At 45.6% G+C, this 12,724-nt stretch overlaps 1 protein-coding gene across 1 annotated transcript in view; it reads right to left on the reverse strand.

Moving 5' to 3' along the window:
• Nucleotides 1-904: 904 nt before the first annotated feature.
• Nucleotides 905-12,724, reverse strand: part of HMGCLL1 (3-hydroxy-3-methylglutaryl-CoA lyase like 1) — a 134,748-nt gene continuing 122,928 nt past the window's right edge. Inside the window, exon 10 of the mRNA XM_066590407.1 lies at nucleotides 905-1,298. Coding sequence (XP_066446504.1) covers nucleotides 1,197-1,298 — 102 coding nt within the window. The 3' untranslated portion in view covers nucleotides 905-1,196. The remainder of the gene's footprint in view (nucleotides 1,299-12,724) is intronic.

Below are 12,724 nucleotides of genomic sequence, written 5' to 3' on the forward strand. Positions count from 1 at the left end.
CTGCACCCGTGGCAAAGCTTCATTTTAGTGGCCCCCACCCCCCTTTCCCACTTATCTAAAGCTTCACGTTTTCGCTGCATTTTCTCCCTATTATCAATTAAAGGGGTTGTACAAGTGTAAACAATCAATGGCCATTCTTAGGATAGACCATCAATAGTAGATTAGAAGGGGGGTAAAATCTGGGACCATGCAGATCCGCTCAGTGGTGCATGCAGTTGTCAGCCATGGTATTACAGGCAAAGTTCCCATTGAAATAAATGGAAAATTTTCCTTTTGTGTCAAGCTTGGCCACTGCAGTGGGAATGGAGCTATCTGCTTCCTGCATTAATCAGCTCAGGGCGCAAGCATTCCAGCCCAGTAAACTGCTGATCAGAGGAGGTCCCGGGCAGCAGACTGCCGCAGATCTAATCTCGATGGCCTATCCTGTGGATAGGCCATCAATGGTTTACAACTGGACAACCCTGTTATAGTAACCTAGTTTTTTAGCACTTGTTTACATTTCAAAGTCAGGAGCTTAGGGTAAGGGACCATGTATTGAGGGTAAAACTGCTTATCTGCAAAATAATGTAGCCTGTGTGTTAACAGGCTACGTCAACAACATCTGTGAAAATTGCTGTAGCTGAAGGTCCCAATATTTTGGTCATGCACTTTAGAGATCACCCAAGCGTATCAAACCTGCAAGTACAGTACAAGCGCAAATATATAGTATGGCCACTAATATATGTATACATTTGGGTTCTTTACATTAGCAATCAATTGAGCTATAATAAGTGCAGTATATAAATTTTCCATGCATATTGTTGCATATAACAGCATGAAGAGATTGAGAAAATACTCTTAATAAATAACAAAATAACTTCATATATTGTAACACGATTTCTAGCTATGATTTTCTATCTTGGTTTAGACTGCTTTCACACCTGACTTCGCGCTCAGTTCAGGGTTTCTGTCTCTCTCTGCTTCGTTTTATAAAACTTAAAAAAACTTAAATAAAACTTTTAAAAACTGTTGCATTTTTTTCAATTTTAAATTAGTTTCTCTCAGAATCGGAAACCCTGAACTGAGCCCGAACTCAGGCGTAACAGCAGCCTTAGAAAATGAATACATATCCTAAAATAGATTTTATTTAATTCATGGAATTTAAAACAATAGGAGCCATCTGCTGATATACTCATTAAGCAAGCACAGTAAAATGTTCACAGCGAAAATGCTGCTAAAGAAACTTTCGAATTTGTCTTCTTATTTAATGCAGAACAAATAAAATGACCAGCTTCCATCACTTTGTAAAGGTCAACCCCCTGGAAACAGAGACACATGTTTAGTACACAGCATACATTGAATTATTACAAAGACAGTACATCAGTCACAGGTTCACATACAGAGTTAAGAGAATGTAGTATTTTACTGTTGAGATGACCTAGCTGACAAGTCCAACTGACATGCCATTTAATAAATATAAAAAGGACCTTGGAGTTGGAATGTAAACTTTGAATATACCATCATTGAAAGATGTGGAAAATTACTACACTGTTCATACTTTATCATGATGTAGTAATTTTCAGTATAGCGTTTCAGTCATATGCAGGTTCAGACACAGTTAAATGTGTGAATACACTTGTGCTGCAAAATGAAAGCTCAAAATAATCATTTATGATGCTTTAAGAAGGAAACCTAGGTTCAAATTTGTGCTGTAATTAACTTTGTTATGGTTCCTATAATTATGTAATCTGGATTGTATAAGGGCGAACTCTACTGGCCGTCATACATGACTGCAGTTTGTTTTTTCTCCATGTAGTGTTATTCTTAGCTTCCCATTGGCTACAGAGGAGCCATCTGGAGTACTTGAGATCTTAGAGAGCAATCCCAGTGGTGCTGAGCCTATGAGATACTGCATTGCATGTAGAAAGAGCTGCCAAAGGAATTAAGAGTTGGCTTGGGGAGTCATGTGAGATGTGTGCTGGGGATGCCTTGCCTGATAGAGAGGGCCAGTTGCATAGGAAAGGAGGCAGTTGGTGTTTGAGAAGCACAACTCCATAACACTACAGAACTGATGTCGCTAAAAGAGCAAAGCTGTAGGGACTACAGCTAGAGAGACTGCTACAAAGGATTCACATCATGCAGCAGCTCTACGAATCGGGGTACCCCCCAAAAGACATCCAAGGACGTCACCTGCATTGCTGTACCGAACACGCTGGAGATATGTAAGTGAGGGGGCCATCTGGAAAATGCCCTACATGTGCACACGGGTAGTCTTAAAAGCAGGCCTGCCAGTTAAAATATGCGTATTTGAGCGGACCCCAGAGGAACACATATTCATCTGCTAGTTGCAGAATTGCTACTGGACAACACTTGCATTTCTTATGGACTGTGTGTGGGCAACCACCATTGCTGGGTTGAAACGTTCGGTGGTGCTACCATGTATTCTATAGTTGAAGTGTGTTGTTGAGCTTTGTGATTCACAAATGATTGTTATCATACCCACTCATGTTAGAGTTAAGCATACTTTTAGAGTCAGGTTGTCTAACATTTATGAATAACCACATGTTACTTATCTATTAACAGATTTTTAACTGAAAATGTATTTGTTGAAATAAAAAAATATAACTTTGTTAATCTGTTGTCCGCATTGTACCCTGATTCCTGAGTCACCTGCACTACCACAACAATCTAATGAAGCCATCATCAGACCCCTGGATGAAAAGACCCATTGCATGTTGGTCAGGTCCCCATTTTATTGAGTGATGAGAACCCGCACTGGTATGTGGTTGCCACAGGTGCTGCAGTTTGACTAAAGGAGAAGAATACAAATGTACTATAGTTGTACAAATTGAATGGTGACACCAATACCCCCACTCTGAAGTGGTTTAGAGTAAGGTGGTGTCAAGCAGAGCTTGATAGAGAGCTAATCTGACCAGGATGTACCAAAACCAATCCCCAAACCGTTCCTGGGCTAGGTTTAAACAGTGGAACAAAGAACATAAACCACCATAAGTAACGTGTGGAATAACAGTGGGAGAGAGGAACTTTCCCTATATGACTCGGAATAAGAGATCGTACCTGCCTATAGCGGATGTCCGGTTTTAATAAGAACGCACCCAACCTACCATCCTTAACCACTCACTGTTCCTTACAGGGACAGAAGTAAACAACTAAGTAAGTATACAACTACCACCAGTAACCACAGCACTTAGCTTGAGATGAGTAGGGAAAAACACGAAACCAAGATCTAGCTCTGTTTCCAACAACCATCAGATGAAGACTGAGAATAATCCGCACAGGTCCAAAGCCAAGACAAGAATAAAAGCCCTTCCAAATTGCTAGGCAGGTGCAACAGGTAGCATAACACTACCATAGACACTCCCACCAGTGCAGAGAAAGCTATGAGGAAAATCCAAAACAGAACTAGCATAAACCAGACCTTCGTGAATGAAAACTAAAACCTGCCACAACATGAATCTTGGCTATGGGCCCTCTGCTTATCTTTTATATAAGGGTACTAATTTCAAGTACTTCAGCCTGACATTGATCTGATTATGCCACAAAAATATCAGAATGGTGACCCCCTCCATAATATTTGTAGAAAAAGTTTAAGTTTAGAATGAACGTTTATCCAAATTATTTAACATTCATAAAGGCACAAAAGACTCAGCAATTCCCTATCAATCGAGTGCATGAGAAATAAAAATACATACTGTATTGCTTTAAATATTCAAATATTGCATTTTTTCCCAATATATACCTAGATTGCTTTTATCAAAGTGCTAATGATCACTTGTCTGTCATTTCATGTGTGATGTGTGAGTTACATGCAGAGTCTGACAGCTCCTGTGATGTCAGTTACCCACTTTTAGCTCCGCCCACATGATGGTGACATAATCACAGGTCCTTTATCCTGCCACTTTGGACAGACTAACTCTGGCAGCTTTGATACACACCATATGCATCATTTTCATGGATGCACATGATGCACAGCTTTTCTATTCTACACCAGAGCCGCATGAATGTGGCAGACCTTATGTGAGCCAGAAATATCCAGTTTAAATCGATTTTCTGGATTCTGAATGACTAGAGCACGTTTGGGACCCATACGATTGGTAGGGTCCAAGTTTATTATATAAACTAGGCAACTCTGAGGAATCTTCTATTATTGAATAGTGACAGGCGTATTTCAGCCACCTATCTAGTGATCATATTTGATATATATTCTAAAACAAATCTTTTCCTACTTATTTAGGGGCTTATCGATGCCCGGCTCCTGATGAATTATCGAGTACCCCGATGGGGAAACGCATCGAGCAAGAGCAATATAAACGGAAAAGCTTTAAACACTGTAAACTCAATACCATACTGGTTTGAAGAGCAATCTAAACAGAAAGTGTATAAAACAGTGAAAACAAATGCACTAAATGACATTGAATCAAACATTAAAAACTACAAGAGTCCCAAAAGAAAAGTGGTTTGCTTGATTCGTATAACATATATACCTTTATTAAAAAACAGTCTCCATTTGGAGAACATACGAATCATACAACACCTCAAGTGCTAAATACTTACCTTGATAGGGGGATCTGCCCCATCAACTAAATCACAAGTGACTCTTGAGGATCCTGGTGATGGTTAGACGGGAGTTGGTGACACATAATTCCCTCCCTCACCCATCCCAAGATCCCTCTTTTTAGTTGTTTGTCTGTCCTGTCACTATACGTTTTATGTAATTGTTTTTCTTTGGTTGGCCTTGATTTTTAAAATAATTCCTAATAAGATATGTGAAAGCTACGAGCGAACATGTCTCCTCAGCGAGCTGCTGAAGTTCGTAAATCATGTGCAGCTTACATACTAAAGCAACATAGTAGAGCTGTATGCGTGTCACATGCATGTAGTAGAGCTGTGTGGCGCATTGCACCACAAGAAACACTGGTACTATAATTTCCTAATAATTACTAGTATATTCCAAATAAGTCGTCAGTTAGCAGTCTAGAGCTCACAGTATAAAATCACAACTTTCGTGAAAATATTAACTTGACTGTAAGAGTTTAAACTCAGTCAGTTTCTATGGTAATGCACAATAAGCAAAGAAGCAGTTACAAATGTGCATCTACAGTAGACGTAGGAAGTTGTTATAGTAGAGTAAGCTCCTAGCAACAAGAAAGCTATAGGGTATGTACATTATGTATGAGATTTGTATGTGCTAAGCAATTGACGTAATATGGCACTGTTTTGAAAACTGTGACCAGGGACCAGTGGAATAGATAGATAGGCAATATTTGCTTTCTACGCATTAACAGCTTAGGGAGAGCTACAGTTATAACAGCAAAACAAATACATACATTGGTCAGATGAGTCTTCAACAGAAAGACCATGTAATACTGTCAGAGAGAATAATTTAATATCCTCTAGTATGTAAAATTTATATAGTGCAGATACACTTAGATAACATACATATTCAGGCAGGAATGAGACACTGAGATTTTCAACAATTCTATTTAAATTGAACTAAAGCACAGATCTGAATTTTCTAGAATAATACACATTTGTTGTACATAAGGCCCAATCAAATCAAGCTGCCCAAGGGGAAACATGGGTGTTCGCAAATGAAATAAAGCATACAGATTTGATTTGAAAAAGAAAACGCAGCATGCTCCATTAAAGTGCGGATCCCACACAGACAGCTTCCATTGAAGTCAACAGAAGCCATCCAATCCACGGCATGTCCGCAATTGAATTGTGGATGGGCTGCAGCTTCCACGGGGAAGCAGGAGTTTTAAAAAAAAACTCCACTGTGCATGGCGTGTGTGGCAGCACGATGGCCGGCACTTCTGCACACATCCGCAGTGAAGAAGATAGAAGACCCGGACAGGTAAGCAGAAGATTCGCAATGTCCTCGGCCATGGGCAGGGTTGGATTTTGCTGTGGCTTCCACATACAGAATCCGATCTGAGGACATGAGGTCTAAGGCTGACTGCTTGCAATAATAGTCACCAAATAAACATTACTTGAAGGAAAATGTAGACAATAGACCAACTGCTCACTATAGTTTCATTTGCTGCTTCTAATGACAGTATTACTACTACTAATAATAATTATTAGCATTATTATTAATATTATTGTGCAATCAATTTTGATTTATGGCTGCTATACAAATAGTGTTAGTAAACTATATCCTGTTTTTTGTGTGAGTATTAATTTTTCTCACTGTCATGCCTTAACATCTGACATTGCATCTATCCATCTTGGTTCTGATCATACTCATCTTCCCTAAATTCGAGTGTGTATGGTGTGCAAAAATTAGTATAGCCTAGTGCTCAGACTTTTAACCAATTGAGGATCAGTGTAGTGAAGTTAAATGGGCTGGGTTCAGAACATTTCTTTATAATCAAACCAGCAAATCTGGGTGGTCTTGTACACTATGCTTAAAATACTACCTCATTCATCCATGGAATTCATTTCTTGTTGTATTTCGGACTGAATTCTGAAAGCAAAATGTTATCCTAGAGCCTATTAACCATGCAGCTATGGCATCACTGGAATATGTAATTTCTATGGCACTCAATTGCATTTAGAGCTTAAAAGGGTTTTCCAGGCATCAGGATAGGTCATCAATAGTTGATCACTTAGAGCCTGCCAGTGAAGAGCTGTTTGCCCAGATCACTGTCAGTTCAGCAGGCCGGATGTACATGATATAGGAGCACAAGTGCTGGCTTTACTCTAATTGAAATAAATTGGAGCTGAAGCCAGCTATTACACTTCCACCTCAAAAAGTTGGATGCGGTAGTGTAATAGCAGCTTCAGCCTCCATTGATTTCAATGATAGTGAAGTCAGCCAGGGCACTGCCTTTCCTGTCTTCTATGATGCATGCCCAGCCCCAGTGCACAGACAGTGGAACAGGCTTTCAGCTCATTGCCTGGGATCCTGAGAAGTGGGTCTCTGGTGATTAACTATTGGTGAGCTGTCCTTAGGATATGTCTTGACCAGTTTTTGCAAGGAAAACCCCTATAAAGTAAATAAAAGGAAAATCTTTTGGCTTCTATCATCTAAACCAGTGTTTCCCAACTCCAGTTCTCAAGGCACCCTAATAGGTCATGTTTTCTGGATTTCCTCAGTGTTGCACAGATGATGTAATTAATGTCAGTGCCTCAACCATTGCTACAGGTGTTCTTACTCTAGGTTATCCTGAAAACATGACCTGTTGAGTTGTCTTGAGGACTGGAGTTGGGACACACTTATGTAAATGATGTCCATCTTTAAAAAAAAAAACACTTTACAATATAAATGTGTATTTAATCTAAACAGGAAAGTGAGCAAATTTCTATATACCTAATGTAAATCATCAAGTCAGGATTTGTGCATGCATTAAGCCAGCTACGAAATGCTAGGAGATCACAACTCTGTAGCCTGCATAATTATGAAAGCACCTATGACTAGAGATGAGCGAACGTGTTCTTCCGAGCTTGATATTCGTGCGAATATTAGGGTGTTCGGGATGTTCGTTATTCGTAACGAACACCATGCGGTGTTCTGGTTATTTTCACTTCCTTCCCTGAAACGTTAGCGCGCTTTTCTGGCCAATTGAAAGACAGGGAAGGCATTACAACTTCCCCCTGTGACGTTCAAGCCCTATACCACCCCCCTGCTGTGAGTGGCTGGGAAGATCAGGTGTCACCCGAACATAAAAGTCGGCCCCTCCCGCGGTTCGCCTCAGATGCCGTGTGATTTAGATGAGGGACAGTGCTGTATGTACCGGAGCTGCTGTAGGGAAAGAATTGGTAGTTAGTGTAGGCTTCAAGACCCCCCAAAGGTCCTTATTAGTGCCACTGATAGCTGTGTGTTGGCTGCTGTTAGCAGTGGCAATTTTTTTTTTCTCAAAATCGCCTCTGCAGACCGTTGCACCTGGCATTAGGGACAGAAGTGCTGCATAGGCAGGGAGAGTGTTAGGAGTGAGTGTAGCCTTCAAGAACCTCAACGGTCCTTTCTAGGGCCATATTTATCCGTGTGCAGTACTGTCCAGGCTGCTGTTAGCTGTGCTGCATTTTTTTTTGCTTCTCAAAATCGCTTCTGCAGAGCATTGCACCCTCCATTGATACTGCAGGGAAAGAATTGTATAGGCAGGGCCACAACACAGTTATTATTCATTGAATATATGCAGTGCTGCCTTTTGCTTGTAAAACAAGTGAAAATAATTCTATTTGTCCGGCCTCTGTCCGTCCTAAGGGCGGTGGACACGTGTCGGCTGCGTGTGACACCTTTAAAAATCATACGCACCCAGCTACGTTTTACTCCTGGCTTCGCCATTTGCTTTCCTTAATTGGGAAAAAAAATACCTGCTCTGCCACAGTTAATAACTCTGCTACCCTCACGTTCTGTGACACATTAGCAGGGACACAGCACAGTTATTAAACTTCTCATGTTCATAGAATATACGCAGTGCTGCCTTTTGGTGCCAAAAAACGGAAAATAATTCTATTTGTCCGGCCTCTGTCCGTCCTAAGGGCGGTGGACACGTGTCGGCTGCGTGTGACACCTTTAAAAATCATACGCACCCAGCTACGTTTTACTCCTGGCTTCGCCATTTGCTTTCCTTAATTGGGAAAAAAAATACCTGCTCTGCCACAGTTAATAACTCTGCTACCCTCACGTTCTGTGACACATTAGCAGGAAAACAGCAGAGTTATTAAACTTAGATTATTCATTCACTAGAGGCAGTGGGGCCTTTCGTTTTCAAAAGAGGGAAAAAATTATATTTGGCCTGCAGTCTTGCGCCAATTTATTTCCTGCCTGTGAAATCAAATCACTGGTAATACAGCATGCTGAGGGGTAGGGGTAGGCCTAGAGGACGTGGACGCGGCCGAGGACGCGGAGGGCCAAGTCAGGGTGTGGGCACAGGCCAAGCTCCTGATCCAGGTGTGTCGCAGCCGACTGCTGCGCGATTAGGAGAGAGGCACGTTTCTGGCGTCCCCACATTCATCGCCCAATTAATGGGTCCACGCGGGAGACGGTTATTAGAAAATGAGCAGTGTGAGCAGGTCCTGTCCTGGATGGCAGAAAGTGCTTCGAGCAACCTTTCGTCTACCCGCAGTTCTGCGCCGTCCACTGCTGCCAATCCGAATCCTCTGTCTGCTGCTCCTCCTTCCTCCCAGCCTCCTCACTCCACTACAATGACACATGCTCAGGAGCGGGAACACTCCCAGGAACTTTTCTCGGGCCCCTGCTCAGATTGGGCAGCAGTGGTTCCTCTACCACCAGAGGAGTTTATCGTCACTGATGCCCAACCATTGGAAAGTTCCCGGGGTGCGGGGGATGAGGCTGGGGACTTCCGGCAACTGTCTCAAGACCTTTCAGTGGGTGAGGAGGACGATGACGATGAGACACAGTTGTCTTGCAGTGAGGTAGTAGTAAGGGCAGTAAGTCCGAGGGAGCAGCGCACAGAGGATTCGGAGGAAGAGCAGCAGGACGATGAGGTGACTGACCCCACCTGGTGTGCAACGCCTACACAGGACAGGTCTTCAGAGGGGGAGGCACGGGCAGCAGCAGGGCAGGTTGCAAGAGGCAGTGCGGTGGCCAGGGGTAGAGGCAGGGCCAGACCGAATAATCCACCAACTGTTTCCCAAAGGGCCCCCTCGCGCCATGCCACCCTGCAGAGGCCGAGGTGTTCTAAGGTCTGGCAGTTTTTCACAGAGACGCCTGACGACCGACGAACAGTGGTGTGCAACCTTTGTCGCGCAAAGCTCAGCCGGGGAGCCAACACCAACAGCCTCACCACCACCACCATGCGCAGACATATGATGGCCAAGCACCCCGCAAGGTGGGACGAAGGCCGTTCAGCGCCTCCGGTTTGCACCCCTGCCTCTCCCCCTGTGCCCCAACCTGCCACTGAGATGCAACCCCCCTCTCAGGACACAGGCACTACCGTCTCCTGGCCTGCACCCACACCCTCACCTCCGCTGTCTTCGGCCCCATCCAGCAGTGTAGCTCAGCGCACCGTCCAGCCGTCGCTTGCGCAACTGTTGGAGCGCAAGCGCAAGTACGCCGCCACGCACCCGCACGCTCAAACGTTAACCGTCCGCATAGCAAAATTCATCAGCCTTGAGATGCTGCCGTATAGGGTTGTGGAAACGGAGTCCTTCAAAAGTATCATGGAGGCGGCGGCCCCGCGCTACTCAGTTCCCAGTCGCCACTACTTTTCCCGATGTGCCGTCCCAGCCCTGCACGACCACGTCTCCCGCAACATTGTACGCGCCCTCACCAATGCGGTTACTGCCACGGTCCACTTAACTACGGACACGTGGACAAGCACAGGCGGGCAGGGCCACTACATCTCCCTGACGGCACATTGGGTGAATTTAGTGGAGGCTGGGACAGAGTCAGAGCCCGGGACCGCTCACGTCCTACCCACCCCCAGAATTGCGGGCCCCAGCTCTGTGGTGGTATCTGCGGAGGTGTATGCTTCCTCCACTAAAGCACCCTCCTCCTCCTCCTCCTCTGTCTCGCAATCAAGATGTGTTAGCAGCAGCATGTCGCCAGCAGTCGGTGTCGCGCGGTGTGGCAGCACAGCGGTGGGCAAGCGTCAGCAGGCCGTGCTGAAACTACTCAGCTTAGGCGATAAGAGGCACACGGCCCACGAACTGCTGCAGGGTCTGACACAGCAGACCGACCGCTGGCTTGCGCCGCTGAGCCTCCAACCGGGCATGGTCGTGTGTGACAACGGCCGTAACCTGGTGGCGGCTCTGCAGCTCGGCAGCCTCACGCACGTGCCATGCCTGGCCCACGTCTTTAATTTGGTGGTTCAGCGCTTTCTGAAAAGCTACCCACGCTTGTCAGACCTGCTCGTAAAGGCGCGCCGGCTCTGCGCACATTTTCGCAAGTCCCACACGGACGCTGCCACCCTGCGCACCCTGCAACATCACTTTAAGCTGCCAGTGCACCGACTGCTGTGCGACGTGCCCACACGGTGGAACTCTACGCTCCACATGTTGGCCAGGCTCTATGAACAACGTAGAGCTATAGTGGAATACCAACTCCAACATGGGCGGCGCAGTGGGAGTCAGCCTCCTCAATTCCTTTCAGAAGAGTGGGCCTGGTTGGCAGACATCTGCCATGTCCTTGGTAATTTTGAGGAGTCTACCCAGGTGGTGAGCGGCGATGCTACAATCATTAGCGTCACCATTCCTCTGCTATGCATCTTGAGAAGTTCCCTGCAAACCATAAAGGCAGCTGCTTTGCGCTCGGAAACGGGGGCGGGGGAAGACAGTATGCCGCTGGATAGTCAGGGCACCCTCCTGTCTATTTCTCAGCGCGTACAGGAGGAGAAGGAGGAGCATGAGGAGGATGAGGAGGAGGGGGAAGAGACAGCTTGGGCCGCTGCTGACGGTACACCGGCTGATTGCCTGTCATCCTTTCAGCGTGTATGGCCTGAGGAGGAGGAGGAGGAGGAGGAGGATCCTGAAAGTGATCTTCCTAGTGAAGACAGCCATGTGTTGCGTTCAGGTACCCTGGCACACATGGCTGACTTCATGCTAGGATGCCTTTCTCGTGACCCTCGCGTTGCACGCATTCTGGCCACGACGGATTACTGGGTGTACACACTGCTCGATCCACGGTATAAGGAGAACCTGCCCACTCTGATTCCCGAAGAGGAAAGGGGTTCGAGAGTGTTGCTATAGCACAGGACCCTTGCGGACAAGCTGATGGTAAAATTCCCAGCCGACAGCGCTAGTGGCAGAAGGCGCAGTACCGAGGGCAAGGTAGCAGGGGATGTGCGTAGATCGAGCAGCATGTACATCCCAGGCAGTGCAACAGTCTTTAAGGGCCTGGCCAGCTTTATGGCTCCCCACCAAGACTGTGTCACCGCTCCCCAGTCACGGCTGAGTCGGCGGGAGCACTGTAAAAGGATGGTGAGGGAGTACGTAGCGGATCGCACGACCATCCTTGGTGACGCCTCTGCCCCCTACAACTACTGGGTGTCGAAGCTGGACACGTGGCCTGAACTAGCGCTGTATGCCCTGGAGGTGCTTGCTTGTCCTGCGGCTAGTGTCTTGTCGGAGAGGGTGTTTAGTGCGGCTGGGGGAATCATCACAGATAAGCGTAGCCGCTTGTCAACCGACAGTGCCGACAGGCTAACACTCATCAAGATGAACAAAGGCTGGATTTCGCCAGACTTCTGTTCTCCACCAGCGGACAGCAGCAATACGTAAGCAATACGTAGGCTGCACCCGCGGATGGAAGCTACGTTCTCTCTCACCATCCAAAACGGGGACATTTCTGCTTCATCAATCTGTGTCTAATATTCCTCCTCCTCCTCCTGCTCCTCCTCCTGAAACCTCACGTAATCACGCTGAACGGGCAATTTTTCTTAGGGCCACAAGGCTCACTCAAATAATTTTTCAGAACAATTTTTATAAGTTTCAATGCGCTTAAAAGCGTTGGAACTTTAACTTGAACCAATTTTTCGTTACACTGGGCTGCCTCCAGGCCTAGTTACCACTTAAGCCACATTAACCAAAGCGATTCACCTGCCATCTTGGTTGGGCATGGCCAATTTTTACTGAGGTACATTAGTACTGTTGGTACACCAAATTTTTGGGGCCCTCACCTACAGTGTAATCATAGCAATTTGTATGTTCTTCGCCTGCACTCATGGTACAGAAAGGTGTGTGGGGTTGGCCTACACTTTAGCTACATAAATGTAACTTGGGCCTTGGCTATACTAAGGCTACTGAAATGGAACTA

Source organism: Eleutherodactylus coqui, chromosome 1, assembly GCF_035609145.1.
Source record: "Eleutherodactylus coqui strain aEleCoq1 chromosome 1, aEleCoq1.hap1, whole genome shotgun sequence".
In the NCBI taxonomy this organism is placed as follows: domain Eukaryota; kingdom Metazoa; phylum Chordata; class Amphibia; order Anura; family Eleutherodactylidae; genus Eleutherodactylus; species Eleutherodactylus coqui.